Source organism: Primulina huaijiensis, unplaced genomic scaffold, assembly GCF_012295235.1.
Source record: "Primulina huaijiensis isolate GDHJ02 unplaced genomic scaffold, ASM1229523v2 scaffold10255, whole genome shotgun sequence".
Classification (NCBI taxonomy): domain Eukaryota; kingdom Viridiplantae; phylum Streptophyta; class Magnoliopsida; order Lamiales; family Gesneriaceae; genus Primulina; species Primulina huaijiensis.
The window spans coordinates 1-12,511 of record NW_027342107.1 but is presented as its reverse complement, the minus strand read 5'-3'; the positions used below and the strand labels follow the sequence as shown (position 1 = coordinate 12,511).

General features: G+C 32.6%; 2 protein-coding genes across 3 annotated transcripts; both read left to right on the top strand.

Moving 5' to 3' along the window:
- Nucleotides 1–2,227: 2,227 nt before the first annotated feature.
- On the top strand, nucleotides 2,228–3,489 carry LOC140965496 (uncharacterized). The gene is made up of 3 exons (XM_073425557.1): nucleotides 2,228–2,510; nucleotides 2,657–2,732; nucleotides 2,881–3,489. The coding sequence occupies exons 1-3, from the start codon at nucleotides 2,466–2,468 to the stop codon at nucleotides 3,408–3,410; spliced, it is 651 nt and encodes a 216-aa protein (XP_073281658.1). The 5' UTR covers nucleotides 2,228–2,465; the 3' UTR covers nucleotides 3,411–3,489.
- A 3,718-nt stretch (nucleotides 3,490–7,207) lies between these two features.
- LOC140965497 (transcription factor MYB74-like) lies at nucleotides 7,208–9,901 on the top strand. 2 transcript variants are annotated; one of them, XM_073425559.1, is made up of 4 exons: nucleotides 7,208–7,348; nucleotides 7,413–7,564; nucleotides 9,064–9,196; nucleotides 9,440–9,901. In XM_073425559.1, the coding sequence occupies exons 2-4, from the start codon at nucleotides 7,435–7,437 to the stop codon at nucleotides 9,666–9,668; spliced, it is 492 nt and encodes a 163-aa protein (XP_073281660.1). In that variant the 5' UTR covers nucleotides 7,208–7,348; nucleotides 7,413–7,434; the 3' UTR covers nucleotides 9,669–9,901. The 2 variants fall into 2 exon arrangements, with proteins under 2 accessions (XP_073281660.1, XP_073281659.1); XM_073425558.1 differs by having other exon boundaries at nucleotides 7,280–7,564.
- Nucleotides 9,902–12,511: the final 2,610 nt, after the last annotated feature.

The window sequence follows — 12,511 nt, the reverse complement described above, 5'->3', positions numbered from 1 at the left end:
AATCTCTCAATTTTGACTCCCATATTCTTGCCATTAATTCGAAATTTAGCTACCTAAGTTGGGAGATTTATTCCCTAATCCTATGCTCTTGGAGATTTCGAAATTCATGTTGATAGGTGGGAAGGGTTTGAGCAATCTTTGATGATTTGTTTCCAAGTAGATAGGTATCTATCCAATACAATAATAAGTCCTATATCCTAGTGCAAAATTTCGAAATCTTGGGTTGTACCCCACCAAATCATGCATTATTTAATTTCCTTAAGTCTTTTCCTTGCACAATCTCCCCTGATCTTGAATTATTTCTCCTAAATATCAAAATTTACAGGCACAAGTGTGAATGTTATTGACTTGAATATTCCCAACAAATAATTCCCAAGGTGCATATCTTATTAATATACAAAATCAAATGCTATAATTTCCTTACAAATATTGATTGCCCAAAATTTCGGTTCTCACATGCTCCTCCTGTGCTTGCCCAATTCAAAAATGTTATTTCATTGGCTCATCCAATCAGTTGTCAGAACATTTCGGCAGCAAGCACTGGGATTCAGGAAGAAGTTTCCAGTATAACAGCCCTTTGCTGGTCACCCTAAACAAGAACGAAGTATTCATTGTTCTACAAGCAGAAAAAGACGGTATCCTCTTTCTTCTGAAAAAGCGTATGGGAAGCATTGGTCATACAGTTTATATTACTTGCATAAGCCGAGCTCATCACGGGAACAATATTTATACGATATCGTAGCCGAAAGAGGGAATAGCTGTCTCAGGCTAAAGTCATACACAAACAATTTTCCAGGTAGGATTGACGGATCTCCCCTCCCCCACGGATTCCCTGCTAGTTCCATTTGGCTTTCTAAATCCAAATGGAACATTAGATCTCGAGACGTGTATATGGAACTCGGCGGATATTGGAGCTGATTGATATTGTTTCGATGCAACATAGTTCTCTTTTATTCCTCTGCCCGTCCAAAAAATGTATGTAACGGCTTTGGAGTAGTTTTTGGCATGATTTTCTGTACATCTAGCTGGTTATAACGAAGCAGGCTGAATCAAATCATGCAAGGTAGGGAATCCTCTTCACATTGCTATCTTTTCTTTCTGCTTGATTATCTCAAAAGTTCGATTACAGGCACATAAGTTATTGGATTTGAAAGAGGAACAAGTACATCTTCTGTGAGGCTTACATATGGGATATGTATGAATGCTATCTTCACACATTGTATACTTTCAGTTCCACTTGTACCCTGCATTTCAGTTCCACTTCTACCTGATGAAACCCATTGAGGACGTTCATGTTCGTTTATTGAAAATGATCAAGCTGATTTCATCCAAGAGTTCGTTGTAAAATATTATATAATCTCTTGGTTTCTTTCAAGAACTGATTTAGATATAGAATTTTGGCAATCTTTTGTACTGGCAACTTATTTTTTAATGGCAGTTTCCAAAAAAGAAAAAAAAGTTCATTTTTTAATGGGAAAAAAATGACAACTCTTGATTTTTTACCAAATGAAGTGTAGCCCACTCCCTGCGAAATTGTACATGTATGGATGTCTTCACAGAGAATCAAATGGCAGGCCGCGATAATCACATGAAAAATGCTACTTACTGCAACGAATCGAAGGTCTAATCATACCACTCTTAGCCTCCCCTTTTTTATTTCCAGTTGAATCGGCTTTTTTTAATTAAAAAAAAAATTATATATAATTTCTTTTGAATATATAAATTTTATTTTTAAATATATTAAATTATACAACCTTCTCCGACTTCCTTTAACTTCTCGCCATCATTTTCCCATTAATCAACTAGTTAAACTAATTTATAGATTAATAATTAATGGATTTTTCATTAAATAGAAGAATTTTATTCTTAAATTCCTTACATTTATAAAATTTTACAAAGAAATCAAGTATTTTAAACTTAATAATATGTTATATGTACAACACATGCATAATACGTACACATATTATTTTATACACACGTAATACGTGTACCTGACAGCAGCTTAAAGTACATTTATGCTTATACGTTCCATTTATTATTAATATACATAACGTGTATACAAAAAATAACCATTAAACTATAAATTTAATATATATAAGCCTTCTCACAGACAGTTTAGTTTGTAAATTTTAATTTTATGTTTCCAAATCCTTAAAATTAGTAATTATTCAAATATATTTTTACAATGTTTTTATTTTTTTTGCATGATAGCTTTAGACCACGCAAAGTGTGTTTAGTTACCAGTTCCTCTTATTTGTGTGTGCCAAGAAGACATATAATCTCTCATTATACTTGAGTTTGTTGTATATATGATATATATGCAAAGAAAGATTCACGGAGATATTCTCTGCAATATTCTTCTGCTTTAACCCCTTCTCAGTTAAAGCAGAGAAAGCATAAAGAAGGCAAGAAAAGTCAGTTACATACCATTCCTCAATTTAAAGCGACCAGTCACACACTGGAAAATGTCTCATGATCAAGAAAGAAACATCGAATTTGTATGGATAAAGGTCAGAATATGATATGATATATCTTCATTTCATCTGTTTATTTTGTTGATTTAGTTGTTCTGATAATTTTGCTTCAATTTACACTGTTTTCTTCAAGAAGTGGTGAAATTTTATGATCATTGAGTTTTTCAAACATTACTTTACAGACAAATGTTTTGAAGGTCCATATCCACCGTCAAGGCTGCATGCAGCAAGTGAAGAAACTACTTCGGAAAGTTGAAGGTACAATGAATCCCCAGGATTTAGATTTCTTAATTTTTTGATTTTCTATCATCTGTTCCACATCTGTTTTTGTAAAGTTATCTTTCTTGGTCCCAGAACATTTTTTCAAACTCACTTGGGGTTGCCTACTTGGCATTTGATCATGTAGGTGTGTACGAAGTGAGAATTGATGCTGAAGAACACAAGGTAACAGTTTTAGGAAACGTAGATGCTACAAAATTGATCAAATCATTGGTCAAATCTGGTAAGCATGCCGAGATTTGGCCACAGAAAACGAGTAATAGGTTTGAAGAAGATGTGTACTTGAACAAAATGCAGAGTTTGATAAATAGTCCCAACATCTGCAATCACGGTGAAAAAATGCAAATGGATGACGATTGTTCTGATGGGAACATCAATGGTGTTGGCACCACGGATACCAGTATTGAAAATCTCACAAATTCAAGTGTTTCAGGAGTATTTTCTGGGCCAAAAAATCTGAATGAAGGGTTTCCTCCTTACGGTTATCTTTACCAATTGCCCAGTACGATAGATGCTGGTATCATGGTGCAGCAATCAATATCCATGCTGTACAATAGTGTACAGAATACTCATCCCATGAGCAGCATGATGGAGAATAACTATGTTCATCAGTCCAGGAAGATGCACACATTCAACTCACTTCATCATGACCAGTAGTGGAACGACAATAATTTCAAATTCCAAGCGTTTCATTCCAACTTTGAGACTATATTTGTATAAGTATTTACTATGTACACGCCCGCATTTGCAGTTTAAAACTATCCAATTCCATCAGCATTCATAGGTCTTACCCAGAATATATAATAAAGCTACAAGTCTACAACTATGTATCCGCCTGGTAGTTGGCGACAAATGGTAAAAATAGAACCTCCACTGGCACTCTACATAACTTTGTATTGATAGAAAATCTATATTTTTTTATCTAACCTATTCAATGAACTGATTAAAACCATTGTAGTAATAAGTAACAATACACGATCATTGTTCAAAGAAGATAAATATGATAACCACCCCCAAGAAAATCTTTCCAGGTAGCAATCAAATAAATTTGTTAAAAATGATTTCAAAAATGAATCTGCACGAGTAGTAATATATCGATGATGGATTAAATAAACAAAGTAATCGAACTGACAGTTCGCTCCCTGTAGGTCATGAATTGCATGCTTCTCATTAAGTATAATTAGAACAAGATCAGAGATTTATGGATGACAGTGGTGGACAGAAACATACATCTTTTTATCTCTTTTGTGCCTTTCTCCTCCTTGATTCTGGTTTCTGCCATTTCTTGATCGCTTTTCTGACTTGGGAAGGCCTCCGTTGGTTCGTCGTTGTCATCTCCTTCATCCCCAGTCTTTCCGTGCCTTTTCTGTTGTCGACAGCTACCATTCACGTTGAACGGTATTTTGAGTTACCTATTTTGGTGGCGGTTGCCTTTTACATACCAACCAACAAAAAGTACACCAAACTTAAATAAATTTATAATATTCCTACATTACTATAAATTTAATTGATGAAAAACAACTTAAATTTGTTGGAGTACTTTAGGTTTGCAAGTTTTAAAAAATATGATCTTATATATGAAAATAATGATCACAAATATGTAATCGACGGTATAATTATGACATTTTATTTTATCATATTTTATGGTAAATGTCGGGATTTATGTTTAACATAAACTGTAAAAACGTTGTACATATCAGATATCAATATTGTCCCAAATGTTGTAACACCTAGTGACAACACGCAACAAAATAATATATCACACAAATAAATAACTTAAACAAAAATAACTCGGAGATAATTATGCACAAATATAAATACTTGAGTGATACCTCAGAGCAAAATAATCATTAGAAAAACAACTTGAGTTTACAAAACTCAATACTAGTGATTCTATGAAAAATTATATTCCTTAACACGTTAAGAAATCAAATTGCATCCTAAAAAAATAATCAAATTAATAACATATTCAAAGAACACAAACAGCATGCCGAAAACTCAAGCAACAAAAACACGATCTTCCATCAACACTTTCACAAGTGTTGCCTTCAAATGTCTCCAACAATCAAGGTAATATGTGGTAGCAACAACGATCTTCAAACGACGATGATCTGTGACTTGATTTCTCTCTCTTGATCTCTCGTCGTGCAAAGTTCTTTCGACCAGTAACATCTCTTCTTTATATATATTTCTTTTCTCTTAGAGTTTATCCCAAAAAGTAATTCTACAAAATATGGAAACAAGAGTTTTATTAGAAGTAAACTCTTTTAAACATTAAATATATTATATATATCATGAGAATCTTAGCGTAATTATCGAAGATCTAGAAAGGCAAAACTCTTATTTAATTAATTATTTCAAATAATCTTATTAATAAGAAAAAGCTGATTTTAAGGAATAAATTATATCTTGGAAACCAAGAATTATTTTTCATTCAGAAAATATGTGAAAAAAGTACTATTATTTCCATTTCTACTAATAATTGGTGATTCCATAAAAAAAAAAAAACTAAGAGAAAGAAGTTGAATTATTGCAAAGCTCTTATCTTGCATATATATTCGTCAAGAACAAACTAATAGTGAAAAATTTAATGTGGCAGAAAGAAACGATTTTCTCCTGACTTATTTTATGTTGGATTAATAATTATAATGAGGATGAGATTTTGTTTTAACGTAGATTCGAACTCACGTATCTCATTATTAAAAAAATTTTATGTTAGTGCCCATCAAATTAAAATTTAGAATATTTTTTTGGTAGAACTTATAAATGATTTGTAAAGTAAAACTTTTGAAAAAGAAGTAAGAGAAAAGTTTATTCTTGTATCCAAACAATGGTTGGACGAGCCTTTTGCACAATTACGTACATATATTTTTGTTATCCAATAAATTCACCCTAATCTTGTACCCGCTTGAGAAATTTGGTAGATAAATAACGTGCGTGTTTAACTTTCAAATAAAATTTTCGTGTTTGCTATATCTTCAACTACCGTTCTTTTTTAAAAAAAAAAAAATTGTTGAGGAAAGGATAATATAATTTCAAATTTTTGTTAGGACAAATTAAAAGCATTAATCAGTATGACCACGAGTTGTCAATTGTTGATTTTGACATGACTGAAAATCTTGGACCATGCACATTGAAAAACTTTCATGGTGAATAATTGGTTTAGTCATTTAATTCACTCGATTATCTTCACACCATTTTTAGTCTATAGATTCGCTTAAATTGAATTTTGATAATCTAATTAATTAATCAAACTTAGATTTTAGTACAATATTAATTAACTTGATTTCTTTATACTTTTAATTTAATCCTTTTTCGCAGAGTAATTACATGATCAAATTGGGTGTTGATACAATATTTGTTTCATAGCCAAATATGGGGAAAAAGAATAAAAGTACGAAAGAAAAATTTATTGCGTTAAGACCGACTTTTGACAAATTAGACGCTCAAAATTCAATATCAGCCAACTTAACGAGCAAGTTTGTTTGTTTGTTATTTTCAAAAACCTCTTACAAATGAGATAAACGTGGTTTAGAGTTAAATGTTCTTGCTTCTTAAAAGTTGAAGATATATTAGCATATTAATACTTTTTCATTGGGTTTTATGTCACTTAGATTTTTTCCAAATAAGGGATGTGAAGTATTTTGAAAGATCGTATGCCATCGACATGTCATGAAAGAGTTGAATTCTTCATAGTTAATGCATAAAAATTGAGAGAAGTTACGTTCATTCCCTCGACTGCCAAAATTTCACTTGCGGGGGGGTATGAAAGTAAACGAAATTATGACACTAATAAATGGGCAGAGAAATGAATGCTATAGTTGAAAAATCTCCCGCTCATCTTCTCTTATCAAAGCATTGGAAAATTACATTTTTAACACATAATTTGTACATTTTTTTTATCTTATTATCGATCGATTTATAATTTTAATCAACTAACTAAGATATTTTTACGATTTCATTTTTCACTGGAGCGGTGACGTAGAATCAGACACGTCAACAATGTCAATCATTATTTTTTCGATGTCAATGATATCAGCACTCCGATGAAAAAATATCTAAAATAGGAAAAACGACTAAACCAAGAGTAGGCTCTTCCCTTGCAGCTACAAAAAAATATATGTACATGTCCATCTCAAGATTTGTACCTATAAATGCGAATAAATAAAATCACCAAAGTAAATATGCTCATTCCTGGTTATATATATATAATGGAAAATTGTGATTTTGGTCTTGAAATGTGATCAAAATTGCTAAGAATCGTATGTACATAACCTAACTCGTAATTTTCCCTAATATGCCTTGTCAAATCAACTCAATGATGAATGANTATATATTTCTAGAATATTTTGAGTTCGATTTTGACGTGTGAAAATGGTTGGTGAGTGCACAAGAGATTTGGTCCACTGCACTGTTGTTTGGAGATCAACACTCTCATTCAACCTACCAAATTGGGGGAATCCACCAGTCAACAAGTCAGCCTCCACATTCTTCTTATAACTAGTCCATATCCACTGCCCTCCCTCTTCTTTGCATAAATACCAATGCCATTCCACTAGGGTTTGCTGCACCCAACACATAAATTTAGATTAGAGGTACACTAACTTGATTTCTTGCTTCTGTAATAATTAATAAACTTCAGTTCTTTCCATATTTCAGTTGTACTAGTTGTCATCAAAGGATGAGGAAATGTTGTAAGAAACACAAGGAGATTAAAGAGTCCTCGTGGAGCGATCGGGAAGATAATAAGTTGACCGATTACATCAACGTTCATGGCGAAGGGCGTTGGAGCAAAGTCCCCAAATCGGCAGGTTTTTGCTACTACTCATCCTGCTTTTTTCGCCTTCGTGATATTATTCAAGCATGAAAAATTTCGCATGTTCATATTTTAATTTGTTGGAAATAAGTTGTTGATGCATTTTCTTTACCATATTTTTATGCTAAAGTAGGTCAAATGCATGCATGTTGATTTCTTGTAATCTTGATTTTGGGCAGCATTTCATGTATTTAGATGAATAAAGCTGTTATGAACCTTGGCTGTTTTCACACTTCCAAAGGGAGATGGAGCCAAAAATTAGAGTGCATGGGGAGGGGGAACTTTAATGGATCTATGGTTCAAATTCAAACATTTTATAAATTCGTGTTTAGTTTCAAACCAAATGATAAGTTTAAAAGTTGCTTTTCTTGCATACTTGAATTTTTCTAGTAAATAACTTTGCATTAAAGTTCTTTCGATGATCAGAGACACAGCATCAGTTCTCCTCCATTCTTGATCTCACTTTCCTCCTGTTGTTCTCAAATTTCAATCTCTTGTCTCTCGATCGATATTGAAAAATTCAGCACAGAAGGCACTTTAACTTTTAAATGTTCAATCAATTGTTAACTTTAACGACACATAAAAAAATTAAAGTTCGCAAATATATTTATGATCTTTAGGACAGTACACTTTAATAGGGCACCTATGTTCAATTAATTGTTAACTGTACCGACACATTAAAAAATAAGTTAATACATGATCTTTAGGACATGGTACAAGTAGAGTTTTGAATCTTGATGTCTATTATCATTTTTGTTCTTAACTCTAAATTCTTGAAAGGCTAATTAGATGGTTACTGAAGTTTCATTTATTTTACCTAAAAAAATGATTCGTATAGCATGAAAACCTTTTTTTTCCATGAAACAGTGTGAAAAATGTAATTTGTAGTATTACATAAATCACATTATTTATATATTTTGCAAAACGCAAACACAACAATATAGATATAAAGTCTATTGCTACATTTAATAGGTCAGTAGGATAGTGTCGGCAATATGAGCATTAAATGGACGAGTCAACAAAGGTTGGCATTTTTGACCCAGATAGAAAGGAACGCGTTTTATACGCGGTATGATGCGTTCAGACGGAACGCGTTTTCACACTGACAGGGGCTCTATAAATAGAGTTCCCCTTCATTCTGAAATTATCATTTCTTCGAGTTTTCTCTCTTCTTATAAGCATTTGAGTGCTTAGTTCTATAATATTTGTGAGGTGTTTGTTCTCCTGTATTAAGAGAGTGTGTGTTCTCTTTGGAAACACAGTGAGTGAGTTGTACACCACAAAATATTATACTGGAAATTCTTTTCATCTTGCCCGTGGTTTTTACTCTAATAATTTTTAGGGGTTTTCCACGTAAATCTCGGTGTCCAGTTTATTCTTTATTTTCAGGTTTTATTATCTCGAATTACCGCAAATGGGACCAACAGATAGTTGATGGATTTAATGCAATAGAATAGAATGATAACGAATATGTCACAACTTTTATGTTTGAAGGGCTGCACCGGTGTGGCAAATGCTGTAAACTGCGTTGGATGAACCACCTAAGGCCAAATATCAAGCGAGGAAGTTACTTCGGTGAAGATGAAGAAGACCTCGTTATTAGGCTCTACGCACTCCTCGGCAATCGGTACGTCGTCTAATTTTACAACAAATGGAAAAATTATAATTTTCGTCATGTAAGTTAGCATGTTTATTTTTTTTAATTTGTCTTGTAAGTCTGTCAAAATTTGGTGTAGTCTGAGAAATTGGTAAGTGCCGATATGAAAAGGAGTAAGATCAAAACGGGACGGAAAATCTTCTTCCCTTTTGTGCCGAAAAAATTAACTAGGATGCCCTAGTTAAAACATAATATCGATTTCTTGATTGTTAGGTGGTCTCTGATTGCTGGACGTTTGCCGGGTCGGACCGATGATGAAGTGAGGAATCATTGGCATTCACATACTAAGAAAAGGTTGATAAAAATGGGCGTCGACCCAAGTAAACATGGCTTGAAACTATGCCCTTTTACTACATTCAGCTCATGTAGTAAGACACTGGACCAGCACGGAGATATGCAAGATGAATCATCTGGTTCGATAAACAACCTCGAGACCCGATGAGTAGTACTTGCAGATCGGAGTGTCCCCACGAAATTGAAATGGTGTCTAGTTCGAATAAATTGATGAATCTTGATCTATCGAATTCCTCAAGTACACATATAAATGTCGATGTATATGTTTTTTTACTTTGTGTGTTCGAGTCTTCAAGACATAGTTCAGTTCTTTCTTTGCTTTTTTCAAAAATTCATCGAGCAGAAGATAGCACCACTATAGTTGCTGCTTCAATGAATGCATCAGAAGGGTATGTAATTGCAATATAATGTTGCACGATAAAGTAATGAATAATGCACACTATATTAAAAATATAACGTATCAAAATGATACATATTCTCCATCGTAATAAATATGGAATGGTTTAAGATTATCTCCTTTCATGGTTCTTTTTTTCCGAATTTGATGTTCTATGTTGTCAAATTTCAATCTTAATTTGTTATAATTGTTTTTTTTTAATTTTAATTTTTTTCCATACGATGTTTATGTGGTTTTGTTGCGCTGCCGACGTGTCCAGTGTCATATAATCACTTCCAATTAAATTGCAAAATAAAGGAAGAAAATTGCCAAAACGTAAATGAGACGTGATTAAGACTTAATCTTTACAACACAACATAACAAAATCACCAATAGGTAACATAAAGCCGAAGAAAACAATTTATTTACGTTCATTAATTATCGAAATGATAAAATTAAAAATTTACCACTTTATCACAAATTTAATCAATCTGAACATAATATTATTTATTAACTTTTATTCCACATCCAACCTAAATACTTTACTAATCACGTGATTTTTAATCACATCCAGCCTCATCCATCCGAGTAAACGGCCCGTGAGTTTATCTAGGAATGACTAATGAGAAACTAATTTAGATAAATGAAACCAAACAAAGGTCGACTTGTCAATGTCTGACACCACCTTCAACCCACGGGCGCCAACAGCCAGGCAACTTCCAGATGGATGATAGTCAAGAGGTATACTGTACGTGGGATATATGTATAAGTAAATTATGAGTGATGACGCTAAAAATTTTAGTACATTGGGCTTGGTCTGATGAGCTAAAATATGACAATTTTTGTTGTAAATGCCCTCGCCGAGCTTCCCTTCTTTTATTATTATCCGAGCAGAACATTTGTCTGGTCAATAATCTCCCGAGCTAAATTCCTGTGTGAACGAACAAACGTCAAGGGGAAGAGGATTTCGATGTGGCCTCTCATATGCTTGAGTCAAACTTAAGTGCAAGTATATAGCAAGCTAGTAATGAATGAATTAAACTCACAGAGAATACATGGTATTTATAGAGGGGGCTATGTTTCTTGTATGGAAAGAACTTTTGTTTAGAAAGAACTTCAATATTCTAAGGACTCTAGTTATAACAAGACTTTGTTGATCTTACCTTATCTTATAAATTGGAATAGCATATCCTTATTCTCTCGGGATTATTTCCTTATCATGGAATATTTGTTCAAAAGTTTTATATAAATAGGACTTTACTCATCTTCATTCTGATATTTATTCGGGTCGGATAGCTCTTAATCTGGATGCTCGGTAAACATGTGCTCGGTTATTTAATAATAGTGTGCTCGAATGTTTAGATTTTAACTGACAGAAATATTCCCGACCCGGCCCATGTGTAGATTACTGAGCCTTCTACCTTGATCCAGATTGTATTTAACATGGACTCGTCATTTTGATTAATGGGCTATAGCACTGATCGGGTTGGTTTAACTCGGATCCAGGTCGGGTCAGAATTATGGGATATATATATATATATATACTAGAAAAGTGCACGTGCGTTGCACGTGAGCAACTAAATTGCTAGAAATATAAGTACGAAATTTTGATAATATTTAAATGAATTAAAATATGGCTAATAGCATTTATTAATTGCAACAAACCAAACCACAAAATCAAAAATCATGACCATAGACGGTATATGAATCGGAGAAGTTATCTAATCCACATAACATACTTTTCAATATACTTCTTGGTTGATTTTGATAACTCTACAACTCTTTGTCGTAGTTTGTTATAATATACATATAACCATTTTGATATACTCAGCAAGTATATGATCGTCTTAAACATCTATTATGTTATTTAAAATCTTCATCTGGGATCTGACATGCTCGTAGTTTACTTCCCTATCAGGACGTTTTTTCGGTTTTCTACATTGTTTTTATCCAGTAATCTTATTTTCCAAATATTTATTTTATTGTTGAATGATTTTTCAGTTTTTGACANTGTGAGAAAAAAACTTGAAAATCTTTTCAAATGACTATATCTTAGAACTGTGTCATCGTTTAATTTGACGCAATTCAGGAAAGTCATTTCTTTCGTCATTTTTTAGAAGATTTGGAACAATGATTGCGTGCATCATATCATGGAGATGATATAGTTTCAATCTCATAAACAAAACAAATTTTATTCTATCGAGTTTACATTTTGTTTTATAATATTTTATATATTATGGAACGACATACAAAATTAATTATTTTATTTTAAAAATCTTGAGAAGGATACGGATAACGTAATTAAGATATGTATATGAGATATCATTCAAATATATATATCAAAGTATTTGTCTTATTCAATATCTCATCTAATAATACAACTGTTTAGATTTCATGAGCATCTTATAATAGACAAAATTAATTTGATGAAATATTGTATAATTCAATTTGAATTTCACTATTCGGCTAACTGAATTTATTTGGCGAGTAGTTCTCTATGTTACCATCATATATCTCATGAGTTAGTTTGTTAGCCACTTTAACTAAAAAAAATAGACAAAAACAACCTTTTAGCCACCTCGAAATCTATCGATATAATATTGGAAGAAATAAAG

Coding starts and splice junctions, on each gene's coding strand:
- LOC140965496 (XM_073425557.1), top strand. CDS start 2,466: ATGTCTCATGATCAAGAAAGAAACATCGAATTTGTATGGATAAAG. Junction 2,511..2,656: donor TCGAATTTGTATGGATAAAG/GTCAGAATATGA, acceptor ATTACTTTACAG/ACAAATGTTTTGAAGGTCCA. Junction 2,733..2,880: donor ACTACTTCGGAAAGTTGAAG/GTACAATGAATC, acceptor TTGATCATGTAG/GTGTGTACGAAGTGAGAATT.
- LOC140965497 (XM_073425559.1), top strand. CDS start 7,435: ATGAGGAAATGTTGTAAGAAACACAAGGAGATTAAAGAGTCCTCGTGG. Junction 7,565..9,063: donor CAAAGTCCCCAAATCGGCAG/GTTTTTGCTACT, acceptor TTATGTTTGAAG/GGCTGCACCGGTGTGGCAAA. Junction 9,197..9,439: donor TACGCACTCCTCGGCAATCG/GTACGTCGTCTA, acceptor CTTGATTGTTAG/GTGGTCTCTGATTGCTGGAC.